Here is a 12,711-nt window from a genome sequence, read left to right as displayed (position 1 = left end):
CATTTAAGATTCCTAATTAAAATTGTCTCTTAAGGGAAGTAGGCACTTAAGTGTACCCTCTACGTTCATTGATATCTCTGAATACGACGGTTTCATTAGATGTTTTGCTTCTTCTGTAATTTGGCTTATAATAACTTCAATTTAGTTCTTGAAAGCCCATTAGGTCGTAGTAAAATTTTTGATAATTTACACAGTGACGTATCATTTCTTGCTGCTAATACTATTACTTTTCAGGCCCTTACGTCCCTTAATAATTTTTACCTCTTTCCAAATTCTTTTTTAAATTTTCGCATTACGATTCAATTTTAAAGAAATGAAAGTCTTATTTCAAATTTCCTCTTCTTCCAAAGGAGACAAAAGCATTTTTTTCTTCTTTTTTGGTCATATTTGGAGTTTATTGCGCGATTTTCATGAATATAAGTAATTTTTTCTTGAAAAAATGATGTTAATATTGAGTTATTACATTTTTGTCATTATTCTCACGTAAAATTCTTGCTAAATATAAAATCTCATTTTGTTCTTTAAAATGAGACAATTCTAAATAAATCCAAGTTTGTTCGATTTATGTCGCACAATTTGAGTACAGGTTGCTGATACAGTTTCTTTTCTCTTACTTTCATCCTTTGGAGTGATCTGGACCCATAACCTTGTGTGGTTTCGTGGACTAATCGCGGTAAAGTTGCATCATCACTCCACATCCCAGAAGTTGTCATCCCTGGAAAATGTGTGCCTTACTTCAGTTGATTTAAAAGTGTGGACTTTCGTAAGTAATCGTTCACTTGACTAGAGTTTTGTTCATATAGATATTCTATTTCCATGTCAATAAGTCTTGATAAGAATAATCAGGTCCATTTTGATTGAATTATGCTAATTCTGATTATGATTGCAGGTTACTGTACACATTTTATTCTCACATAACTTTCATGATGTCTTTTTGGAGTCCCTTATTTCATTTGAAATATTCTTATGCCGCCGTTAGCGACTCTGACGAAATATTAGTTCACACAAGGCCATAATTTTCTCCGCCGTATTAATATCGTTTTCCCATGCACGCCATTCATTTCACAGAAATACTTTGCCATTGAATATTGGAGATTGAAAATTACAACGGCGCATTGAAGTCGTTACGAGTCAACCGGAAAAAGGTGGCATTAGCTAACTTAAATCTACTCCAGCATCATAACTGTACGACCACCGTCGCACATGTGAATTCTCCCGTATGAAATCGCAGTACAGGCATCCCCCGAGTTACGTATGTCTCGACTTACGTAAATCCGTACTTACGTAAGCGATAACCGTATTTCAAATGATTACGTTAATTTTCGAATGCGAGCGCGAAGAAGTAGATATTCGCTCGTACAACCTATGGTAGAAAAAATATCGAATAGTTATAGTTTTTTCGTGCTAAAAATAACAAAGTGACCCATTTTTGTCATTCCTCGAAGGAAATTTCATTAAGGGGATAGGATACTTCGGGAGAACTCCGCTGCAACGGTCGCTGGCATTTAGTTCCGAAAGCGACCGCTGCGTTTGAATTGGAGGGGAAGTTGACTGGGTGGAAGGGGGACTCGAGAGCGAAGAAAAATTCATGGTTGGGGAGAGGGACTGAACTCCCCTTCTGCGGTGTCAGATTTCGGTCCGCTGGCTGTTGGGATCTCGGATAACCTATGCAGACCCCACGGAGTTGTTTGTGCTGCAAAAAAACTCTTGAGGCCCAAAAAACTCTTTTTTTGTTTTTTTGTGTTACTTTTGTTGATCAGCCCATCGGTCGGTCTCTTTTTCTCTGGATAGTTCCCGCATTGAATTCCGCTCGCTTTCTTCACGGTGACCCATTTCTATTCATCCTGTACCTCAATGAATGCATCGTAAATAAGATTGCAGTTTATAATTTATAATATAAAAATAAAATAGACCGTATGACTTGACTTATTCCACGCCGGTAACCAATATTGCACAATATAATTAATCGAAACGAGAACGCGAGAAATCGTGTATCACTTTCGTTAATTGCAGTTTCATTTTTCTCTCTACCGTTTGTTGTTGCAATCCTTCATAAAATCCACGTTTATATTACTTCAATACTCCGTTTTATTGCGCACTTCAATTATAATTTTTTCCTATGATGGCAACGACAGCATAATTTTTAGTACAGCTGGGAGGAATCCTAAATTACCTCTATTTCGAAAGCTTCAACTCCAAGTATGAAAGGTGAAAGTATGTCTGAAAATTCGAAAACTTTTACAGGTGGTCTATTTCATATGATACATATACGTGTTTATGATTACATTTATAAAAATTCATACACAGTTATTAAATCTCAACTCCCCTGGGATCATGCAAAATTAATTTTTTCTTAACTTTGAAGTCTGTAGCGCTGTAATCGGCACTGAAGCTGAGGAGTCATGATATCTTCATTTTTTTATCTTACTCGTTTGAAAATGCCCGGAGAAAATTAATGTCGCGCCGCAGCACGAAAAATTTCGACTCGGTTCACAATTGGTGAAGGGTATTCAGAGGTGGAATTAGTAACTTCATGTATTGCGATCTCATTACCCTGTAAGAATCCCATCTCTAAAGGCCGTTTTACACGGTACACGGAATTGCGCAATCTGACGTACGTGCGAAGGCGCAATCAAAATTGCGTCGTGTAAAGCGGTGAATTGCTAGAACACATGCGAGAATGCGTGGATGCGAGACGGCTAAATAGCCACTGTTTTAATTTCGTTCATGCATTCGCGCAATTCCGCGCCATTTTAGAAATTAATGCAGCTCTAACCTGCGCAATTCCGTACCTCGTGTAAAACGGCCTTAAGGCTGAAGCCGGAAACTTTTGATGCGCGCGTGACTCGATAAACAATGCGGTTCGCGCGGCTGAAAGCTATTAATTATTTCGATGTATGTATAGCATATTGTAAGCACTAATGGAAGTCGCACTTAAATTTGTTACAATATTAATTAATATATAAAATTGGTCGAGAAAAGAAAAATGCGTCTTACTCAGCCATGCCATAATATATATGCGATAATCTAGGAAAAACCAGTGGCCGGGGCAGAAGGCTGCTGTTGGCCGCACCGCGATATACAGGGATAAAATATTACCATATTTAGTCTCCAGGAGGCCGGTGTGCAAAGAGAAATGAAGGGTAAAAAGTTGAGGGAAAGTATTGATTAAAAAGCATCAAATCCGGTACAATTATTTATTGTAACCAGGTGTATTCTGGCATATTTTAGGAAACATAAAGTTCAGGTAAAACTTTTAATTTATCCACCATTGCTGTGGCCCAAAACTGCTTTCCCTTTGAATTCTGTCAATTATAATCCCATGAGGAGACCACACAATAAAATCGCAATATTGTTTATCCCATATTTCCAGCTGTCCCTGTACTTGATAAAAATATCTGTTTCTCCTGCGTAACTTATATTTTCCTTCTTTCACTTCCATGAAGGTAGCTCTTTTATTTTTAACTCCTTCCTCAGAAGTAATATACCTACAATTATAGGGGCACTTGATTTCAACCAAGCCTTCACCATCAGATATTACCCCATCAGGACTAGCAGCCAAATAAGGTAATTTGTCATCAACAAAGAGACCTGCGGGTAAAACTTTATATTTGATTGAAGACTCATATTCCCTGATGGCAGATTTTTCGTTAGCATTTCCCCAATCTGTAGCCTTGTTTCCTCTGAAGGAAGGAAACAAAATATCGTCTGCCACTTTCTCCCTAGATGTTGTGGGCCTTAAATTGCAAATACGGCCAAAGAAAGAGGCCGTCAACCTTTTCCACATTTCCGCCTGCCACGTCGCATTGAGCATTTGCTCTCGTGTTTCCCTCACCAACTTTTCCCTTGAGGTTTTATCCATTTTTAGTGATGATAGGAAATTATTCATGGAATCTTGGCTGGCCAATGCGATGTCACTTTGTACATCAGGAACAAGCCCATAATGTTTGTCTGGTCCCTCAATTCGCAGACGTTTCTTTTTTGAAGTTTCAGAGAATTCCAGTCGTCGCTCTCTTATGTACTCCCTATTCCTTTTGGAGGAAACAGAATTTTTTTGGGCATTCTCTTGGGCTCTTGCTCGTCAGTTCTTTATGAATTATGCCATGTACATCATCTTTCACATTGAAGGCTACCGATGCAATGGCACACCTAGTTTCATAGGCCCCCCTTAAACATAAATTTAACCTTTTCCCTCCTACGTACTTAGCTACATAAGAGTTGTAGGACTCCGCAAGATTGTTTGTCACGTTATATATCAAACTAGCGGAGTGACGAGATAATAGACTGTTGGCATAGGTGATATCCTCCCATATGCCGCAACTAATGAAATGAGGGACCAAGTTTTCCTCTCCTACTTTGGGCCCTTTGCAATAATATTTGTCACATTTATTATGGTCACCAAAAACACGATTCGATCCTAGCTCTATGTCCTTCTGTAGGAGTTTGACCCTTTCCGACCCGGCCATTTTCGCTCTGAAGGAGATTGCCCCACTCACAGCTACCCTCAATCTTTGCAAGTTATTGTTTATTGTTCTCCTGTACCCAACGGGCACTGCCCCTTTTGAATTACTTGGCCGTCGTGCAATATCTTGCAGTCTACTGCTGTAATTTCTAAGTAGGTGGTTGACGCATTCTACTTTTTGCACTGGTAACTGCTGCCCATATGGCATTTCCCTAGACAGCCTTTGCATTATGCTACTATCACCATCACCTGTAATAAAGAGGATTTCATTACTTGAGAGCGATGTTGTTTGATCGTGAATGATTTCATGATAAAAATATATTAAATATTCAAGTTTTAATATTAACTTCCAACTAAAGTATTGAAAGAAAATGAATGCATATAGCTTCTAATGAACAAATATTTTATGCACATTAGCTACGTAAGACTTGTATGACTCTACAGGATTGTTGGTGACATTATATATTAAAGTTAGGGGCGTACAAAATAGGAGACGGTGAACTACATTAAAATGCGTTTTTCAATTCTGTGAGTTTGCGTATTCAAAATTATGTTCCAAGTAATTCAACCTAACCGAATCAACAAATCCACCAAAGTCTTATTGCTATTACCTATCCGTTTTTTCCAAATGATCCTCAACTCTGAGAAGGCAATCGTCTACGTCTGATTGCTCAGCTCGTCGATATTCATCCTGTTCCTTAGGGTCCATTTCTCCACCATGCCAATTGCTGCATCCAGGCTGAGGTGATGATGGCCTAAGGGGAAAAAACGAATTTTGAGAAAACGAATTTGCTGACGGTGATGTAATTTACACGTTAATTATAATTAGCAATTAGCGCTCCATTGAATATTTCTGAACTATTATCAACTAAATCGTAGGTATAAGATTCAATGTAATTATTTTGCAGCAATATTTACCTTTCCACTACACCTGTTCCGGAACCCAATGGCGATGATTCTTCGGAATGAACGCTTCCGGTTTCAACTGCTACAAAATAAATGTGTAATAAGGCTTCAGGCAAAGGAGGGAATTTTTATTCTCGTTATTTTTCTTGAAGCTTAAATAATTGGTACACTATTAATACAAGAGAGTCATTTTTTAAACGCAAAATGAATTGAATTTCATTGTGAAATTACCTTCTTCCTTAGGTTTTGGAGGGTGATATTACCTCTTCATAGGCTGATAACACTTACGATATCTCCACTTCAGGTAAGGAGTTGGTTTTTCCATAATCTGCTCTCCACAATCAATCTCGACACTGACCCGTCGAAAAACACAGGTGTATCTTGCTCTCGTAGCACGCTTGAACTCTCCAGCCTCCCGAAACAAAATATTTTTTTTCTCCGAATATGACGCCCGACGTAGTGGAGCAGTGTGAGGGGAAGGAAGGCAAGGGATTGGTAGTGGGGGGGGAGAGGGGAAGGAGAGAGACCGCCAAAGAGAGGGGAAGTGGAGGTGGGGGGATCCTTCTCTGGAAGACGACAGCGCCAGGTCCCCGCCAGCGCTGTGATAGACGTTGAGCCGTAGAAAGGCCAAAACACCCATCACGCTCAAGAACATAACGCGAATCTGGTTGCATGCACGCTCTACCGGTATATATATTTGAAATTATGAAAGACGCAGCCTTGACTCAAATGTTTGATCATCTCTGAGTCTCAATTTGGAGCGGAGTAATTCTCACGAGAAAAAGGCGATGTTTTTGGGAAGTTTACAATTTTTTTCTCCTAATAGGTTTTTACGTGTGCAACTGTGAAGACATACAAACCAAGGCTACATATATCCCATGTTTTTTAGTGAAAACAGTTCCTCGTTACATGCAAAAATGCCCCCCTAGAGACCTAAATGGTAGCTTGCTGCAACGGCACTTTTCTGGCGTGGTATCCAGTCCCCTTAATTTCTGTAGAAAAATCGCTTATAAATTCCAAGTCAGCAATCAACGTGAAAATTTGCAGTTCTAGCGATGGATGTGGTGGCGTATGTGGTTGCGCTCATTCCTGTACGATACAACTTGTTATACAGCAATCTCTGAAGCGCCAACGCAAAGGTTCGACTTACGTAAATTTCGACTTACGCATAGTCTGCCGGAACGCATCTCTTACGTAACTCGGGGGATGCCTGTATAGGGTAGTTTCCTATCATTATTTTATTGCCTAAATCGAAAGAATATTACTCCTGGAGTACGTATTTCACACTTTTAGATTTTTAAATGACGATATCTATTTTTCGCGATTAAATGAAAAGTGAAAATTTTCTAGCGCGCGAAAACGCGACGGCTAGGTATGAATGCTGGGAAAACCCCGTGTGACTTCGTTCCGGTTCCCGCTGCCGCACGTGAGGTGACCTTGGGGCGAGGCTTTGAGCGCTGATACGACGGAGGATGCTAGTAGGTATCAGAGTACCCTGCTAGCTGGTAGTGCTTGGCTTAAATATGGATTATTATTCCCCTATCAAACGAAGGAAACTTTCCGACCATTGGCAGTTATAATAGGTGATTATTAAGACACGTTTCCCTGAAGTCTGTGACTCATGCATGCATTGGTAATCTCAGACGATGTATAACTCCTATCTACTCGTACAGGAACTAGATCCCTGTGACGTCACGTGGAGTAGCATCGCATGGGCGCCAATCTGGCCTTTTTCAAATGCAGTTAAAGTCGAACATTGCCTTGCATTGCATTCATCTAAAACGGTACTTCTAAAATCAAATAATTTGTATATTATGAATAAACTAATGGTGGATAATTAATCGCAATCAATGCCTTTCGTTTTCTTTGTTGAAGGAAACTACCCTATTCCATGGCAACACATGATTTGGACAGCAACAGGGTGTGCGCCCGTAAGCAAGCGCTAAAATGATTCCAACTTGAAAGGAAGACGGTTGCCATGTACTAAGGGGGGAAAAAAGTATCCCCACATAGTTTGTGCCGCCACTATCGCTCCGCGGCTTCTTGGGTTTCCTTTCCAGTAGGCTGCTATTCTTTGGTGAATGAGGGAAATTCAAACAAGGCAAACCATTTCCTATATTCGTCGTCCAAATACGCGACCTACCACTGAGTCTCCCGCAACCCAGAGCGTGACTCGCGATGGACTCCTTATAGAATTGGGGCGAATTCGACGGCATCATGTGCGCACATTGGGAACGCTCCTCTGAAATTTCCTTCGCCTATCTCAACGAAACGATAAAAATCACCACGGGCCATAGGAATCGTTCTCTTAAGGTAAACAAGACAGTCAAGGTGTATATTCGATGGGCCACGTATATGAATGCAGATAGTGCGTGAACCATTCCGATGACTTTTATTATGTATACGGTGAAATTACTTTTAAGGCTCAAAGGTGGAAAATTACTCCCTTTCTCAGACAGGGTTATAAGCTTTATTTTGGCTGCCTGTTGGGTGGCCAAGATAAAGGATGGGCTCCCTATGTGTTGTGTGGCACCAGTGTAGGGCTTCTTACTGGTTGGACTAAGGGAAAACGTCGTAAGGAATTTGCCGTCCCCATGATTTGGCAGATCATATTTCAATTTCAAAAATGAAAGGAATTACAACGAAGTCAAAATACGCAGTAAAATTCCCAGACAACTATGAATCAGCGATACTACCGTTCCCTCACTCCGAAAATTTACAAGCGCCGAAAGCAATGGAGTATGTTAATCTTATCCACATTAATTTACACTCATCAGTGCGGATTAATAAAATGGCTTTTGGGTATTTTTCGAACTTAAATTTTGCTCTAAATTAATGAAAATATTTAAACATTATCTTGTCCCATAGTTTACCCCGGAAATTAAAGAAGTTGTAGATGGAAAAAGAATGGAATCCAGAGGTGGTCACAAAAAATGAATCGCAGCATTCTTTGATTTTATTCTACGCCGTTGCTTGCTTTTCAAAAAAAAGTTGAGTCACACGAGGAATGTTCCGCGGCCTTTGATTTGGAAACTATGGAGATAACAAGAGGACATGTGTGGATCAGCAATTTCCATTTAGTTGGTTGTCAGGATAAACCAAGGATCCATTTAAAGGTTGTCAGGCCATCGTATAAATATAGGATCCTGATGTGCACCACAGGGGAAATGGGATGTTTGAGGGAAAGTCAAACCTAAAGTTGCCCAAAGAATGTGCAGTTCTATGTTGCTCTTTCCCCAGTTAAAACCAAATAGAAATTGGATTGGGTAGATATTTTCACCACGGGTTCCAGTGATAGTGAGAGTGCAGGTGATCACGGTCATCGTCGAAGGTCATCCCTCTAGGATTTCCAATGCGGAATTGTTAAGTGACAACTGATCGCAATGACGATGAGCTCGCCTTTAAAGTAGGTTTCAGATAAATCGTGAGAAAAGCTCCCAAAATGTATTAAAGACTCTGTTTGGAAAACATGCAGATTCTAATGCTAATTTAGGAAGTATTTATTTAAAAGTAACTTATTAACACCTGAAGACGTTGTGTTTATTATATTGATCGAAGGGCGATTGACCGATTCTTTCTGCAGAATAGGAAGTGGCTTCGGGGTTTTTAGTCACAAGATAGTAGATTGTGTTGGAAGTTCGTCTATATTATCGCTACTAAATTGAAACATTAATAGTCTGGCTTCCTCAGAGCTTCCTGTCGCCCTCCAGGCAAGGTATTTTTAAGTTGAAAGTATCATCGACAATTTCGAGGTGGAAATAAATTCACCATAAGACTCTAACGGACTGCGAAAAGAATACACATTTCACATGAGTATACGCTTTCGCCAATATTATACGCAAGTCTCACTTTGTTATGAACTATAAAACATTACAGATGCACATCAGCTACCTTTCCATTTCACGGCATCGACTTTCCGAGCCGACGAAGTCTACAGTTTCACTAAAATACCTATTTCCATTTTTTTAAGTGGAGTCATGGTGTCCAAATACAAACGGAAAACCGAGCAGCAGTCCTGGGACCCTCAGACGATGCAATGAGCTATCAACGCCGTGAAAGATGGTATGCCAATGCAAACAGCTGCAAAAAACTTCAATGTGCCAAGAAACACGTTGAAACGCCGGGTTTTAAATAAAAACCAGCATGCTAAGGAAATAAACAAAGTTCTTGGCCACTACCGTCCTGTTTTTAATGAAGAACAAGAACAGCAGCTTGTACAACATCTTTTAGAAATGGAAGTACGTTTTTTTGGAATTACTGTACATGATTTGCGTAGTCTTGCATACAAACTTGCAGAGCAAAATAATATCCCACATAATTTTAACCATGAAGCAAAATTAGCTGGGAAAGATTGGGTTAGGGGCTTCAGACACCGCCACCCTGAAATGGTGTTGAGAGTGCCAGAGGCTACTTCGGCAGCAAGAGCCCAAGCATTTAACAAAGTAAATGTAACAAAGTTCTTTGATATTTTAGAGGATGTCCAAAAAAAAACATTTATATCCTCCTCACAGAGTGTACAATGTCGACGAAACAGGTCTTATGACTGTCCGGACTAAATCGTCAAAGGTTTTTGCACTTAAAGGCAGACGACAAGTTGGCTCACTCACATCTGCTGAAAGAGGTGTTCTTTCGACATTTGTAGTTTGTATGTCAGCAGGGGGGACTTTTATACCTCCTATGGTCATATTTCCAAGGCAGCGGATGAAAGTTGAGCTCCAAGATGGTTCTCCACCAGGGACAGTATTTGCCTGCCATCCATCAGGGTGGATGCAAACGGACATTTTTACTCAATGGTTTGAGCACTTTTTACACTTTGCAAAGCCTTCAGAAGACGACCCTGTTTTATTGGTACTTGATGGACATGCAACTCACACAAGGAACCTTGACTTAATCGAAAAGGCTAGGAAAACCCATACAACTGTGGTTTGCATCCCCCCTCATTGCAGTCACAAGCTCCAGCCGTTAGACGTAGCGTTTATTGGGCCATTCAACACCTTTTATATTCAAGCAATTGAGAGATTCTTGCGAAATAACCCAGGTAGACAAGTAACTCAATACCAAGTGTCTCGTCTTCTCGGGGAGTCATTTTTAAGTGCTGCTATTCCTACTGTTGCGGTTAAGGGATTTAGAAGGTGTGGCATAGTGCCCATCAACAGAGATGTATTCACTGATGTAGATTTTGTTGCTTCTACCACAACGGAAATTCCCAATCCATCTCAGTTACACCCAACAGCTGACATTAATCAAGTTTTACTGGACCCTCATAAAGAAGGGCCTGCTGATGCCGATCCCAAGGCAAGTGCAACATCAGGGCCTGTTGATCCCGATCCCAATGCAAGTGCAACATCAGGGCATGTTGATCCCGATCTCAATGCAAGTTCAACTTCAGGGCCCACATTAGGTTCCGGAGACCCCACAACATTATTTGTTCTCGTCTCTTCAAGCCCAAATACCTCAACTAATGGATACCCATTAAAACGCAATGCCTCATCTGCATTAAGCTCCATGCCTAGTACCTCATCTGCTGTAAGTCCAACCGCCATACCCAGTACATCATTTGCTGTAAGCCCTCGAGAGATTATCCCGATTCCAAAAACAAACATCATCAGACGACAAAATAAGAGGAAAAAGGGTTCGGCTGCAGTTTTAACCTCAAGCCCTTACAAGACTGAACTTGAAGCAGCGAAAGCAGAAAAGGAATACAAAGAAAGACTGAAGAACATTAAACTAGAGAAAAAAGAAGAAAAAAAGAAGTTGGCAAACAAAAAAAAGAAGCCTGTCAAAGAGAAAAGGAAACCAAAAGTGGCAAATCGTGCTTTGTTTTTGAACGAATCAGATATTGATGAAAGTGACGTGGATTGTTTGTACTGCCAGGACTTGTACTCAAAATCGAAACAAAATGAAGGGTGGATAAGGTGTTCGGGTTGCCACAAATGGGCACATGAAGCGTGTGCCGGGTGTGAAGAGGAGGACAATGAATTCATTTGTGACCTGTGTAAGTAGACTGCAAACATAAGACAAAAAATTCGTAAAAAGTTGTAAAGTCATTGTTAATTTTCTTATTTTCTACTTTACACGTAGTAAGACAATGTAATAATAACTAAATTTGTAACAATAGGAAATACACTTTGCTATTTAAAATGCATTTGTTGTATTATTTTTGACATCGGGCAAAGTGGCGACCCTGTGGCCATTTTGCCCTACCCCATCGGGCAAAGTGGCCATTTGGTTGGGTGTGACAAAAAAATTATTTTTATAAAAAGTAACTAAGATACAGGTAAGTATTATTTTTTTAAATGATTATAACTATATATGCTATCTTATATATAATTTTCATTTCTATTGAACAATTATAACTACTTTAAAAAAATAGTTTTCCTTAGGGTGGCCACTATGCCCACCCTTCCCCTACATTGTAGTTGCATACAAGTGAATGCCGTTCTAGGTCACCTAAATTGGATTTGGGTACATTAGCAATAAATATATTTTAAATATAAAACTAAATACTTGCTGTAGGGCACCTAAACTGGGTTTGAGAACATGTAAAACAAATATATTTTATATTAAAAACTAAATACTTGGTGTCGGGCAAAGTGGCCACGGTGGAGGGTAAAGTGGTCACGGTAGTGGCCATTTTGCCCTTTCTGACGCCATTACAAAAAATGCGACTTTGCACGAACACCTGTAACACCCAGCTCTTACTCCTACACATGAATTGATAGCCTAAATCACACTCTTTTCAAAGGTTATTGTCAGCATTACGTACTAGGGTCGTAGTTACAGTTATAACAAGTAAAGCAGACCACTTACCTTACATCAACAACTTGAAAGATAATAAATTTGATGATAAAATCCGAACTCGCAAACTGACCACCTTCACAGCGCTACGGTACACTAATGGAGGTCTCGCGCAGTAGTTGCGGCGTTGGGCATTGCGTTACAGCACTAGGTGGCAGAGAAATCGGCCGTGGCCACTATGCCCGCCATAGAGCTGCTTAGAGTACTCAGGGAAAAATTTCTGCTGTGTAAGTCATTTGGAACTGTCATCTATCTGCTTTGTACCACTGATTTGTATGTGCTTTTGAACTACTGTGGAATTGAAACACGGTACACAGCAGTTCATGACGTCATAGCATCCTACCATGTCATCAACTCATTTGTAACATATTTTGAACTGCCTTGGATTTCCATTGGAAACTGCTATGGGACTCATTTGGATTTAAATTTGGAACTCGTTTGTACCACTCGTTCATCCGTTTTGAAACGGATTTGTACCAGTTGGACACCCATTTGGAACTCATTTGTACACCATGCCACCTGCTTTGTAGCAGTTCAAGATGGCG

At 40.1% G+C, this 12,711-nt stretch overlaps 1 protein-coding gene and 1 long non-coding RNA gene across 2 annotated transcripts; both read left to right on the top strand.

Annotated features, from left to right (window-relative positions):
• The first annotated feature begins 635 nt into the window (after positions 1-635).
• LOC124173794 lies at positions 636-9,445 on the top strand. Its single transcript, XR_006868763.1, has 2 exons — positions 636-751; positions 9,339-9,445. It is a non-coding gene; the product is annotated as an uncharacterized LOC124173794 (long non-coding RNA).
• Positions 9,446-10,045: 600 nt separating this feature from the next.
• On the top strand, positions 10,046-11,371 carry LOC124154120. The gene has a single exon (XM_046527653.1). It carries the CDS (start codon positions 10,046-10,048, stop codon positions 11,369-11,371), a length of 1,326 nt encoding a protein of 441 aa, XP_046383609.1.
• The last annotated feature ends 1,340 nt before the right edge of the window (positions 11,372-12,711 follow it).

This window comes from Ischnura elegans, chromosome 1, assembly GCF_921293095.1.
Source record: "Ischnura elegans chromosome 1, ioIscEleg1.1, whole genome shotgun sequence".
Lineage (NCBI taxonomy): Eukaryota > Metazoa > Arthropoda > Insecta > Odonata > Coenagrionidae > Ischnura > Ischnura elegans.
This window is presented reverse-complemented; position numbering and strand designations above follow the sequence as displayed.

Coding starts and splice junctions, on each gene's coding strand:
- LOC124154120 (XM_046527653.1), top strand. CDS start 10,046: ATGGTCATATTTCCAAGGCAGCGGATGAAAGTTGAGCTCCAAGATGGT.